We start from the raw sequence: 14,225 nt of genomic DNA on the forward strand, positions 1-14,225 counted from the left end.
CCTTAGTGTCCGCTTAATATTCCTGAACATTGCTTTCAGTGTAGTGTGCCTTTAATCAGAAATCCACTTGCTCTGATTGGAAACCTAGAGGGTACCCACTGCACACCAAAATAACATATTCTGCTTTCACAGTCCCACCTCATCTCCAGCTGCACCCCAGGGGGACACCCCGCCCTCCACCTGAACCACACTGTGCTGGCCGTATTCTGCCCACCCCCCACTCCCAATTCACCTCTCCAGCACCCTCCCCTAACCTAGTGAACCAAAAGCTGTCTTTCTCTCTCACATCATAGCACTGGGTGCCCTTTTGTAAGATCTATCCATCTTCCCTTTGCTGTCCGTGTACTTGCCTCCCCTCCTCATGTGTATGATTCTCGGGGGCAGAGACTGGGTTTCACAAATCTTTTTAACTGCGGGGTGTGTAGTTCAGGTATTTGTACATAATAGCACTTGATATGTTTTACCTTGTGACTCTAAGGGTGTGCTCCCTTTTACTCGACTGTCAGAGACTTGCTTCACTTACTGACCTCGCCGCCAATGTGTACTTAGAAGTCCCAACACAATGAATTATACCTATCTTGAAAGGGGGAAGGTTTTATTTGGGGGGAGTAGAAGAATACAATGTAATGAGTTTTAAATAGATGCAAGAAACTTAAGTGTTGGCAGTAAGTAAAGGACTTTCCAACAAGGGAATGTGGTATCTGTGCAAATAGGAGTCCCGAGTTTAAGCGATAGTGTGTGTTACTGCACCGGAGGTGGCACGTGCCCTGTGGGCTGCCGCACAGTGGCCTTGCCCACCTCATTGGGACAAGGCAAATACTGGGTGAAAATTACTCCCTTTTTCTCAAGCCACTAAGAGCTGCTGCCTGGCTGCTTAAGAGAGAGAATCTGAGGGCATAGTTTTTTCACTTGGCAGGGGTGGGGAACCTTTTTTCTGCCGAGGGTCGTTTGGATATTTATAACATCACTCTCGGGCCATACAGAATTATCAACTTAAAAATTAGCCTGCTATAGTTGGCCAAACATGTAAGTAATTCACCCCTGATGCCTGGGCAGGGCCAGACCAAATGATTCCGTGGGCCTTATCCCCACCCCTGGCTTAGAGAGTGTTTTGTCTGTAGTTACCACTCGGTGTCTCTGTCCTGTGAACGCTACTGTAAGTGGTTTTAAATCATGTAGGACTGCAGGCTTGCAGCTCTCAACTGAGACACGCCTTGCTAATAAGTACAGCTTCTGACAGTGTCTACCATAGTCTTTCTTTTCAAACTCCTTTAAGCCCATCTTAAGATACTAGAATGTGAAGGAAAAAATGAAATTTTAAATGACTTTATACGGAAGGCTTGTAGCTGTGCTAAAACTATGTTTTTCCTACATAAAATGTTCTGTCAAACAGACATGTGCACATCAGGCCACTTGGTGAAATTGTATTGTAGCGAGCTGTGTTCTTCCCAGAGGACTTGGAAATGACCAGCGTGGCCATGGTGAGCCGAGTGGTAGCTGCCTGGGAGGGAAAGCAGTCAAGGATAAAGGTGGCTGGACCTTCTCAAAACAACTTCTCTATGTGTCTGTGTGTCTGTATGTGCTTCTGCTTTAAGGGGAAAAAGTTATAATGAAGAAACCAAGATAAGTTTATGTCTGGAAACCGCCCTGGGCCCTGGCAGTAACCCCAGGGGCCTCCCTTCCTACTCCTGGTGGTTTCTCACCAACTCCTGGGGGCCCCAGAACTAGCTGAAGTATGGACTGGGGTCTCCTCAGCCCCCTCTCTTCTTTGCCATCAGAGACTCACATTGTTAATACACAAAACACTTGAGCAAAGTGAAAAATGTGTAGTCTCTGATAGTTCTTGAAAATCTGAGATGTGTACTGTCCAGTCACCCCCATTCACAGACTGTAGACAGAGGACAACCTACACAATAACAAATGAGGGGAAATTGCTGAACTTACAACAAAGCTTTTATTATTAAATGGTCCTCTGCTTGGTACCGCTCATGGATGCTGAAAATCATAGTCCCAGTTTGGGATTTCGGCCCTTGCTTCTCTTTCCTGGGGAGGCAGAGCACTCACTAACTCTAAGCCCTCCTTCCGCCTGGAGGAATATTCTGTCTGGGCAGAACAAGAGGTGCCCACCATCTTGTGGGGATGATTTTTACCCCTAAGGGTCTATGGTTTCCCAGTTCACTGGCCCCTGCCTGGCCCTGGAAAGATCCCCCTGGTTATGTCTTCAGGTTAGGGTTGACTGTTTACATTGTTAAAGTATTTGTCACCACACTCTCTGAAACCTTATTCTGAATGCTGAGCTTCCCGAGGGCATCTGAATATGTTACAGTATCCGCAGTGCTGTTGGCACTCACCTTGTGCTTAATGGGAAGACCACCTGTATCTTCGTTCCTATTTAAAGGACTGTAAATAATTTAAAAGGATTATAAAAAGAGGCCAAGTAAAGATATGAGAGATCTGTATATCTTCTTTTTTAATAGTCATGTAACTCTTCCCCTTTAAACTCTCAACGGATGCTAGTTTTTATGCTTATTCTTTATTCTTTGGCTTCCACACTTTGTAGTCAGATATTTCTCATATGATTATTTGTATGCATTCATGTTGAAACATAATCAATACAGTAATACAGTAATTATTCAAATCTCTGTCACAAATTCCAATTAAAGTCATTTTTCCCCTTTTTTTAATAGAATAAAAATTTAATTTAGAAGAGCTGAGTATACTGTTAATAGTTTAGCGTATTGGAAACTATTTGTTAATAAGATAAAACACCTAAAGGAGCCCAAAAGAGTTATAATAGTAAGAAGTGGTATAATAAAAAATTATTATAGCTGGTCAAGATGACAGCATAGGTAAATGCGGTACTCATATCCTCCCTCAACCACATCAAAACTACGACTAAACTACAGAACAACCATCATTTAGAACCACCTGAAATCTAGCTGAACAGAACTCCTATAACTAAGGATTCAAAGAAGCCACATCGAGACGGTAGGAAAGGCAGAGACAGGGAACTGGCTGGTCCCACACTGTGTGTGGCTGGATGTCTCAGCTCAGGGGTCTCCCCTGTGGAGCAAGGGGTCCCAGCCCAGGGTTCCAGTGCCAGGAAGAGAAGTCCTAGAACTCCTGTCCTTCTGGGCTCCATGGCTGGGGCAGCAGCTCAAAAGGCTCCAGGATACAGGGCATCAGGGTGAGAGCCGGGGGGCCGCTTGCTCCCAGATGGAAGCGCTGGCAGAGCTATCGTTCCTTTTCTGAGCGCTTCCCCCAGGAGCTGGCCGGTGGGCACCATATCTGAGTCTCCATGAGCCTGGCTAAGGCTCTTAGCCCTGCCCTGGCGATTCCCTGAGACCCGCCCTACCCAACTTTTAGGTCCACTCAAACTGTTTCCGGTGTTTTTCCACACAATGACTTCTCTTGCCTTATGCTTCAGATGTTCCTAAAATCTCAAATAAGCTGAATTTGGCCTCAGTGTGCCCCGGACCTCCTACTGAGTGGCCCTAGGCCTGGCACTAGCAGCAGCTGACTTTGGTTCACAGTGTGGCCTCATGGGCACCTCCAAGCCCAGTAGCATCTGCAGATCTCTTTGTAGCTCATGCTGGGAGGCTCTGGGCAGAACACAGGCAGCGGCTGACCTTGGCCTACACCTCCTGGGAAGCCCCACAGCCAGGGCACCCAGTGGACAGCTTCAGACCACGTTGAAGCATCACCACCCAACCACTTCCATCATGACACACTCAAGGGGCAGACTCAGTGGGCACCAGAGCCCTGCTGAAGTAAGTCCTGCTCTGTGGGGTGGTCTCCTCCTGCACAGCTGATCCTCTACAGTGGTTGGTGGTAACAGCCAGTCCTTGCAGCTGACCAGCCTGGGGAGTAAATCCTCCCATTGACATGCCAACAGCAATCAAGGCTCAACTACAACAGGAGGGTGTACACAGCCCACGAGGGGGGTGGAGAGCCCAGCTTGGGTGATCAAGGATGTTATGCAACTGGACCTTACAGAACACCTACTACATACAGCCATTCTACCAAGCCTGGGAGACATAACAACTCTAATACATAGAAACAAACACATGGAGGCTTCCAAAATGAGGAGACAAACAGGTTCCGAGTGTGAAAAAACAAGAAAAATAATTAAATGAAATGGTGGCAATCAAACTAACAGAGTTCAAATCAATAGTTATAAGGATGCTCAAGGACTTAGTGAGAACTTCAACAGCATAAAGAAGGATATGGGAATCATAAAACAGAACCAGTCAGAAATGAAGAATACACTAACTGAAATGAATAATTTACAGGGAATCAACAGTAAAGAAGATGAAGTCAAGAATCAAATCAGCAGCCCGGCCAGTGTGACTCAGTGGTTGAGCATCGACCTGTGCACCAAGAGGTTGCCAGTTTGATTTCCGGTCAAGGCACATGCCTGGTTGTGGGCTCAATCTCCAACAGGGATGTTCAGGAGGCAGCAATCAATGTTGATGTTTCTCTCTCTTTAAAAAAAATTTTAAAAAAAGAATCAAATCAGCAATTTGGAATATAAGGAAGCAAAAAACACCCAATCAGAATAACAAAAAACAAAAAGAATCCCCAAAAATGAGAGTTGTGTAAGGAGCCTCTGGAGCCTCTGGGACAACTTCAAGTGTACCAACATTTGTATCATGGGGGGTGCAGAAGGAGATGAGAAAGAGCAAGATATTGAAAACCTATTCGAAAAAATAATGACAGAACACTTCCCTAACCTGGTGAAGGAAAAAGACACATAAGTTCAGGGAGTCACAAACAAAATGAACCCAAAGAGGCCCACACCAAGACACATCATAGTTAAATTGCCAAAGGTTAAAGAACGAGAGAATCTTAAAAGCAGCAAAAGACAAGAAGTTCGTTACCTACAAGCAGTTCCCATAAGACTGTAGCTGATTTTTCAGCAGAAACTGCAGGCCAGAAGGGAATGGCAAGAAATATTCACAGAGATGGAAAACAAGGACCTGCAACCAAGATTAATCTACCCAGCAAGGCTGTTAGTTAGAATTGAAGGGCAGATAAAGAGCTTCCCAGACAAGAAAAAGCTGAAGGAGTTCACCAACACCAAACCAATATTACATGAAATGTTAAAGTTAAAGGGTCTTCTTTAAGAAGAAGAAAAAGAAAAAATATGAATAATAAAATGGCAATAAATACATATCTATCAGCAAGTGAATATGAAAAACAAACAAGCAGAACAGAAACATTCACAGATACAGAGAACATTTGATGGTTGCCAGATAAAAGGGGGTTGGGGGAATGGGTGAAAAGGGTTGAGGGGATTAAGAAGTACAAATTGGTAGTTACAAATAGTCATGGGAATGTAAAGTTCAGCATAGGGAATAGTATAGTCAATAATACTCTAATAGCTATGTATGATGTCCAATGGGTGTGAGATTGGGATGATCACTTAGTAGTTATGTAATGTACACCTGAAACTATTATAATATTGTGTGTCAACTGTAATTGAAAAATAAAAAATATATATTTAAAAGAAAAGAAAATTATTCACAAATTTAAAAAAAATTATTATAAAACCTAAAAGCATTTAAGGAAGGTGTCTTTGGAGCTGAAAATGCATTGTCTATAGAGTATATCCATTCGGTGGCTGATAGCACGTGCCCCATAATATGTAGAGCTGTATCTCCCTGACTTTTAATGATGCAGTAGAACTTCTGTCACTGCCGATGGTCCAGGAAGAGCTCTTGACTATCACTGCTTGGCTCAGGATAACTTTTCAGGGGCGATTGAAACACTAAAATCTAAGAGCTGGAAAATCAACAATCCCACATCTGCCATAGGTACCTCCCATAGATCACTTAACTTTTTGAAACCTCAGTTTCCATGTCTGTCAAATGGGAATAATCACATCTGCCTCATTTACTACACAGGATTGGTTTCTTTGTTTTTATTTGTTTGCTTGCTTGTTTGTTTGTTTGTTTGTTTTTACACAGGATTGTTTTAATGCTCTAAGGCAGTGGTTCTCAACCATCTGGCCCTTTAAATACAGCATGTTGTGACCCAACCATAAAATTATTTTCGTTGCTACTTCATAACTGTAATGTTGCTACTGTTATGAATCATAATGTAAATATCTGACATGCAGGATGGTCTTAGGCGACCCCTGTAAAAGGGTCGTTCGACCGCCAATGGGGTCGCGACCCACAGGTTGAGAACCACTGCTCTAAGGAATCTTGGTATCATGGCTTTGGTATTAGACCCAGATTTAATTCCCCATTTTACCATTTAATAACTCTGTGATCCTGAGCAAGGTATGAATTCCTTTGAGCCTGGGTTCCTTATCTGTAATATGAGAGTTAATGGCAATTATGTGAAGTAATGCCTGGAAAGCCCAGCTGCAGTTCCAATGATGATGACGACGGTGACATTTGATTAAGGAACTGAGCTGTCCTAGAACCACCTTTTTTTTTTGATTTGTGGTCCCACTTATTTAGGCATTCGTTAGTTGATTCTTGCATGTGCCCTGACCGGGGATCGAACCTGCAACCTTGGAGTATCAGAACGACGTTCTAACCAGCTGAGCTCCCCTGGCCAGGGCCTGCAGCCACCCATGAGTGCAGTCTCGCAGCACTGGGAAGGTGACCCGACGGTGCCAGAGCTGGGCCAAGGCTGGCCTTCGTCTCCGTCACCGCCCTCCTGGACGTACATCAGAGAGTTGCAGACAGACAGAAATAGGCTTTGTTTTTCTCACTTTTGTTGTCTTGCTCTTGGCCACTTGTTCTGACTAGTCCAGCTCCCCATGTCGTTTTACAAATGAAGAAACTTTTAAAATCAGGAAGATTGTTTGATTTACTTTAAAAGGTCTCCTACTGAACTCTGGGTGACCTTGGATCCATACAGAACCCTAGACTTTGAGCAAAGGATGTGCCAGGTCATTGGTTCCTAACCATAACTGGGCCACAGGCCACTCAGACTGATAGACAGTGAAGGATCTGCTCCATAAAACACAGATTTGATAGGATACACTTTACATAAACCACTAGGAGAAAAACTGCTTCAAGACTGTGAGTTAGGATATCACATTGTTTAACTTGAACTTTTTCTTTCTCAGTCCTTTAAGATATACTTATTGTATTTCTCTCTGTTCCTAATATAATTAACGTTAAATTATATGGATTCCCATTATCTCCTTGAGTATTCCATTCATGACACTAACAGTAAGAAATGGGAAATGTTCATGTTTCATTCACCTTTTTAAAAAGTGCTTGTTTTTTCCTTCAGGCTTGATGTTATCATTTGAGACAGTTACTGACACATTGACTGACAGACTTTTGACTTGTTTCTTTCTTTCAGTGAATGTGTCCGTCTGAAACCGACTGACATCCAGCCCGACATTTTCAGCTACCTCTTACACCTGATGTACACCGGGAAGATGGCGCCTCAGCTCATCGACCCTGTTCGCCTGGAGCAGGGGATCAAGTTCCTCCACGCCTACCCTCTGATCCAGGAGGCCAGCCTGGCCAGCCAGGGAGCCTTCTCTCACCCTGACCAAGTGTTCCCGCTGGCCTCCTCCTTGTATGGCATTCAGATCGCAGACCATCAGTTGAGACAGGCCACCAAGATTGCCCCGATGCCTGAGAAACTCGGGCGAGAACCCCGGCCCCAGACCTCCAGGGTGACCCAGGAGCAGGTGCCCGAAGCCACGCAGCTCTCCCAGCTGACTTCAAATCTGCCCCAGGTCAACCGGACACACATGACCCCCTCGGACCCCCTGCAGACCTCCCTGTCTCCCGAACTCGTTTCCACTCCCGTTCCTCCCCCCGCCGCCGCCGGGGAGGAGGCCAACCTGGAAGCCTCTTCCTCTGACGAGCAGCCCACCTCCCTCACCATCGCCCACGTCAAGCCGAGCATCATGAAGAGGAACGGCAGCTTCCCCAAGTACTACGCCTGCCACCTGTGCGGGCGGCGCTTCACCCTGCGGAGCAGCCTGCGGGAGCACCTGCAGATCCACACCGGGGTGCCCTTCACGGCCAGCCAGCCCGGGGAGGGCCGCGGGCCCCTGTCTCTCTGCAGCAACGCAGCGGACCTGGGGAAGGACGCCATGGAGGCGCCCGAGGCCGGGATGATCAGCGACAGCGAGCTGCAGCACATCTCCGACTCCCCCATCATCGACGGCCAGCAGCACTCGGAGACGCCGCCGCCCTCGGACATCGCGGACATTGACAACTTGGAGCAGGCGGACCAAGAGCGGGAGGTCAAGCGGCGCAAGTATGAGTGCACCATCTGTGGCCGCAAGTTCATCCAGAAGAGCCACTGGCGGGAGCACATGTACATCCACACCGGGAAGCCCTTCAAGTGCAGCACCTGCGACAAGAGCTTCTGCCGGGCCAACCAGGCCGCCCGGCACGTGTGCCTCAACCAGAGCATCGACACCTACACCATGGTGGACAAGCAGACCCTGGAGCTCTGCACGTTCGAGGAGGGCAGTCAGATGGACAACATGCTGGTACAAACGAACAAACCCTACAAGTGCAACCTGTGCGACAAGACGTTCTCCACTCCCAACGAGGTTGTCAAACACTCCTGCCAAAACCAGAACTCGGACGTCTTCGCCCTGGACGAGGGGCGGTCCATCCTCCTGGGCAGCGGGGACTCTGAAGTCACGGAACCCGACCACCCCGTGTTAGCGAGCATTAAAAAGGAACAGGAAACGGTGTTGTTAGACTGAATGTTACGTATCTTTTTAAAACTGTCATTTTTTTACAAAGACTGTCTTCCTTCCCTTTCCCGATTCAGAACTATCGTTCTCCAAGGCATGATACGAGAGGTCCCAGGTCCCTTGCCCCTCTCCTTGCCCGTGTCCCCAGCCCCTCCTCCCCCTCCTCCGTAAGGCTCTGTGCATTATAAACCTGGAACATTTGCTTTCATTCAGGGGACATCGGAAAGATAATAGCCAGTAGTACTTGTACACTCAAATGGGTTTTGAGTCTTAGATTATTTAAAAGCATACTTGCTTGGAACTAATGAAGGGTATTTAACAAAACCAAACAACCAGAATGCAATTTGGTAAGCTAAAATTATGACCTTCCCCAGGCAGTGTCTTCCTTCTCAGAAAAACAATGTCAGGAAATCCAGCATGCTTCTTGGAGACACAGCTGGGCTCTTTACTATGCAAAGTCTCGGGTGGAAAACCTTAAACCCAAGCGAACACTCTTAGTACTCATCCTCCAGGTGTCTCATTTCAGAATGTGTTCTTTGAGATTATGTCCAGTCAAGAAAAATCATTAGTTAAGAAACCTCCTTGAACAAAACACAGGAAAAAAAGTAATAATGTGATGGCAATCTTAATTTTTGGATAAAACATGACAAGCTGTGAGTTTGTGTGTTTGTAAGAGAAAACGTGTGATCTTTGCTACAAACAGGTGAATTAATGCACATGCCTTATCTAATTGCTGGCTTCTTTCAAAGTTGAACAACAGAGTACTGTATTTTCGTTTTTGATAAACGTGTTGGTTTTAAAAATGAGATTGAAAGTGCTATTCTGTCGATGGTCTTTCTGAATAGAGCTGACATGCCATTCTAGCAGTTGCCAGTGGTAAATTTGTCTTAGCACCAACCTGCTGCTTTTAAATCAGTGTGTCTACTGCAGGAAAAGGGATACAGGATCTCATAGGGGAAGCTGTGAGCAGAACATGGGAGCCTTAAGGGTTTTTAAAATTAATGCTAATAGTTTACTGGCAACACTCATTGAAAACATCAAAAATGGCAAAGAGAAATCAGGACCAAAAAACCTAATTACTGTTTGGGAAAAACATGACTTTGATATTTAGTCTCCAGTTTTTTTAACACCTGAAGTTTCCTCTATTGGCCTGAGAACAGTAAAATTGGTCCATTAGTCTTTCCTTGGGACAAAACAGGAGCCAGAAGTAAGGACCGAAGGGGAGAGGGGAGAACAATAGCAATGCTGTATACGTATATGTTAAAACTGACCATCCCGTCATCCTATTTCATGTATAGTTGAGTTCTAAGATTTGTAAGTTTTTATACATACTTTCATTAAATAAACATTTAATTAAATGGGTACATATTTTATCTGTGTATGACTTTGTCAACCCAAAACGATGCAAGGAGGGGAAGCGGAGATGCTTTCTTGCTCTGTCTCCTCCTCCTCTGCCTGTGGAACTTTGGGCAGTTTCCTGACCTGAATGGCATTTTCCACATTTGTTAAATGAAGACATTGATAACGGAATTGTGTCATCATAGTGTGAGAGTTAAATGAGGAAAGTCTATATGAAGATGCTATGAACAATCAAAGTTTGACCACCAGGAATGGGTCTGGAGATGGTGTTACCCAACTTTCTTTTACAAGGAAGGAAAAGGCCAAGGAATGTTTGCTTAGGTTCATGCTATATAAACCTAGGTTATGAAATATTGAGTCGTTTCTGCCGATTTCTTTTTTTTTTAAATATATTTTCATTGATTTCAGAGAAGAAGGGAGAAGGGAGAGAGAAACAGAAATAACAATAATGAGGGATGTGCCGCGCCGGCACAGCCAGGTTCCCTGAGCCTGAGGGGGCGGTGAAGGATTTAGAAAAGACAGACAAGAGTAGAAAGCTGGGCGCTAGGTGAGACGCTGCCCTCTCTGATGGAGAGACAGCGCCTCGGCCTGCAAACCGAGTCTTTATTTCAGGGGTCCTCAAACTACGGCCCGCGGGCCACATGCAAATACAAATATTGTATTTGTTCCCGTTTTGTTGTTTTAACTTCAAAATAAGGTATGTGCAGTGTGCATAGGAATTTGTTCATAGTTTTTTTTTTAAACTATAGTCCGGCCCTCCAACGGTCTGAGGGACAGTGGCCCCTGTTTAAAAAGTTTGAGGACCCCTGCTTTATTTTATAGCCAGATCTCAGGAGGCAAAGTAAGGGCGTGGTTACGACGTTCTCACGGTTTCAAATCTACTCAATTACATGCACCTGATCAAGCTTTGTTTACTTGCTGCACCTCCCGCACCCATATCACTCAGCCACGTGGGGCCACAGGTTCGGACCATAAGGTCAAGCTTACAAGAGCCTTTGGCTATAACTGTGCTGGGACTTGCATGTGGCTTTACCACAAGAGGATCATTATTAGTCCCAGGCTTGAACCTGTCCAAACGCTGTAGACACTCTTCACAGAGGGAGAATCACTGATTGGCTGCCTCCTGCAAGCCCCACATGGGATCATGCCCGCAACCTAGGAATCAAACCATGACCTCCTGGTTCATTGGTCGACACTCAACCAGAGCCACGCCGGCTGGACTATTTTATTTTTTTAAAAATATATTTTATTGATTTTTTTTTATAGACAGGAAGGGAGAGGGATAGAGAGTTAGAAACATCGACGAGAGAGAAACATGGATTCAGCTGCCTCCTGCACACTCCCTACTGGGGATGTGCCCGCAACCAAGGTACATGCCCTTGACCGGAATCGAACCTGGGACCCTTCAGTCCGCAGGCTGATGCTCTACCCACTGAGCCAAACAGGCTAGGGCTGGACAATTTCCTTTTTAAAAAATACTATATTCACATCTCCTAACTTAAATGAGTCTTGTGTCCAGTTAATTCTCTGAGTATCTATGAAAGGGGAAATGGGGGCATCCTCCACCACCCTCCACACCACCCCCAGGCTGCCTTAAAGGGACGAAGGATCAGCCTAAAGACAGGGTCTTGGAGACTTGAAAGGGAGTGGAGTCATTCCTAGCATGCTTCCCGATTTGAAGCAAGGGGCTCCTTAACGAGATGTGTACAATGTACAGATTGGTGCATGAGCTCTTAGAAGAAGTGCGTGTCTGAGACCCTGGGATTTACTCTACATCTCCCTGTTCTCGTTCTAAATGCCCTTGTTAACCTGGGAGCACAGAAACATCATAAAACACCCTACATAGTTTCCACCTAGATGGGCCTCCTTGCTATAAGAGAGGTAAGGTCTGGATGAGGAGATAAAATGGTGCTAGGTCATGGGCCAAGGTCATACAACTACTTAGGGTAATTACAGAGCCCAGGCCTCCCAATCCAGGGTTCTTTCTGCTACCAGCACACTGCCTCAGAAACGGTCCTTAGCAGTTGTTTAAATTTCTCTCTAGGTAGCCCTAGCTGTCTTGGCTCAGTGGATAGAGCATAGGCCTTCAGACTGAAAGGTCTCAGGTTCAATTCTGGTCAAGGGCACATGCCCAGGTTGTGGGCTCAATCCCCAGGCAGGAGGCAGCCAATTAATGATTCTCATCATTGATATTTCCCTCTCCCCCTCTGCCTTCCTCTCTGAGATCAATAAAAAACACATTTAAAAAAAACAAATGTACCTTTATGTATATTTTTGTTAGCAAAAAAAGATGGACTAAAGAATTATTTCACCTGTTTAGTTAGAGATGCCCCTAAGCAGACAAAGGATAGAAGGCAGCAGCCAGAGATGATGCCCGGTCTGGGGAGCCTCTGGAGTGACCAGGGAGAGACTGCAGATTGGCTTCCTCCAACCCAAGCCCCCACCCCATATGGCCCCCCTGCAAGTGTTTCTGGGGGATGTGCTAGCAGCCACAAAACCTGAGAAGGCACCAGGGACAGGAGGAGAGAAAGGAAACGCAGATGGCATGAGGTGGATGTTTCCTCTCTAAAAAAGAACATGGCCCGGCCGGCATGGCTCAGTGCTTGAACATCGACCTATGAACCAGGAGTTCACGGTTCGATTCCCAGTCAGGGCATACGAGTATGCCTGGGTTTGGGGCTCGATTCCCAGTATGAGGCATGCAGGAGGTAGCTGATCAATGATTCTCTCATCATCAATGTTTCTATCTCTCCCTCTCCTTTCCTCTCTGAAATCAATAAAAATACATTTTTTGAAAGAAGATGGAAAATCCTTAAGAAGGGCTATCCTGTCTTGGCAGGTGTGTCTCAGTTGATTGGGTTGTGAGGTAGTGGGAACAGCACCAGGTGTCTGACAGGAAGGGGGGGGGGGAGGGGGGGCGGTCAGACCAAACCTGGGTTAGAAAAGAATTCAGAGCCAAGACCCAAATTGTAAGAGAACATGTACTGGGTAAATCACAGAGGCAGAAAAAGTAATTTCTAGAAGAAATGAGTTTAGGGAAACAAATTACGGAGGCAAAGGAAGGGCCCTTGGAGCTTGGGAGTGAGGAAGCTGACAGTAAAGTGCCTGGGGCAGGGAAGGAGAGGGGCGGGTTGGAGAGGGAAGGGGGAGGGAAAGGGAAAGGTACCAGCATGCTCCCAGGAGGAAGAGCGCACTGGGTCCTCCATCCTAAGGATTTTATTTTTAATTTTTTGTTAATCCTCACCCGAGGATATTTTTCCATGAACTTTTAGAGAGAGTGGAAGGGATGGAGTGAGAGAGAGAGAGACATCTAACCAGGGCAAGGGCAGAGGATTGAGCCTGCAACCCAAGAGGTACGTGCACTTGACTGGAATGGAACCCAAAACCCTTCAGTCCTCGGCCTGACGCTCTAACCACTGAGAAAAACCAGATAGGGCATGTCCTAAGGGTTTTGTTTTTTGTGTTGTTTTTTTTAAAATTGATTTCAGAGAGGAAAGGAGGAGAGATAGTAACATCAATGATGAGAGAATCATTGATCGGCTGCCTTCTGCAAGCCCCACACTGGGAATCGAGTCAGCAACCGAGACATGTGTCCTGACTAGGAATTGAACTGTGATCTTCTGGTTCATAGGTCAACACTCAACGACTGAGCCACGAAGGCCAGGGCCAGGGGATGATCTTAATAGAATATTCAGCAGCTTTCTAGGCGTATCCTTTCAGGGTGTGTTCCCCACTGATTGGCAGGCACCAGGGCAGGGGGTCATTATCCAATGCAGTGGTCCTGAGGTCAGCTGTGCCTGGCTTTGTTGCTTATCTGAGCCTGGAGCTGAAATCCAACTGAGGCATAGATGTTATCTCTGGGGCTGAAAGGTCAGGGGATCCAAACCCGCAAGACCAGGGCTATGCTAGGGGAGAAGAGTCACCCGGGGCGAGATCCCACCCTACAGTTGATTGTCCTATGCTAGGCCTCTGGGGCTTTCCACCTGGTGACCTACCTAGCCCCTCATCCTTGCTCTGCTCATGTCAGTCTATTAGTGGTTCTCAACCTTCTGGCCCTTTAAATACAGTTCCTCATGTTGTGACCCAACCATAAAATTATTTTCGTTGCTACTTCATAACTGTAATGTTGCTACTGTTATGAATTGTAATGTAAATATCTGATATGCAGGAT

At 46.0% G+C, this 14,225-nt stretch overlaps 1 protein-coding gene across 3 annotated transcripts in view; it reads left to right on the plus strand.

The window, feature by feature from the left end:
* Positions 1–10,059, plus strand: part of ZBTB2 (zinc finger and BTB domain containing 2) — a 29,460-nt gene extending 19,401 nt beyond the window's left edge. For all 3 annotated transcript variants that reach the window (XM_006102210.3, XM_014467590.2, XM_006102209.3), the window contains one exon: positions 7,330–10,059. In XM_006102210.3, coding sequence (XP_006102272.1) covers positions 7,330–8,704 — 1,375 coding nt within the window. In that variant the 3' untranslated portion in view covers positions 8,705–10,059. The remainder of the gene's footprint in view (positions 1–7,329) is intronic.
* Positions 10,060–14,225: the final 4,166 nt, after the last annotated feature.

The sequence above is a fragment of the Myotis lucifugus genome, unplaced genomic scaffold, assembly GCF_000147115.1.
Source record: "Myotis lucifugus unplaced genomic scaffold, Myoluc2.0 scaffold_405, whole genome shotgun sequence".
Taxonomy (NCBI): Eukaryota; Metazoa; Chordata; class Mammalia; order Chiroptera; family Vespertilionidae; genus Myotis; species Myotis lucifugus.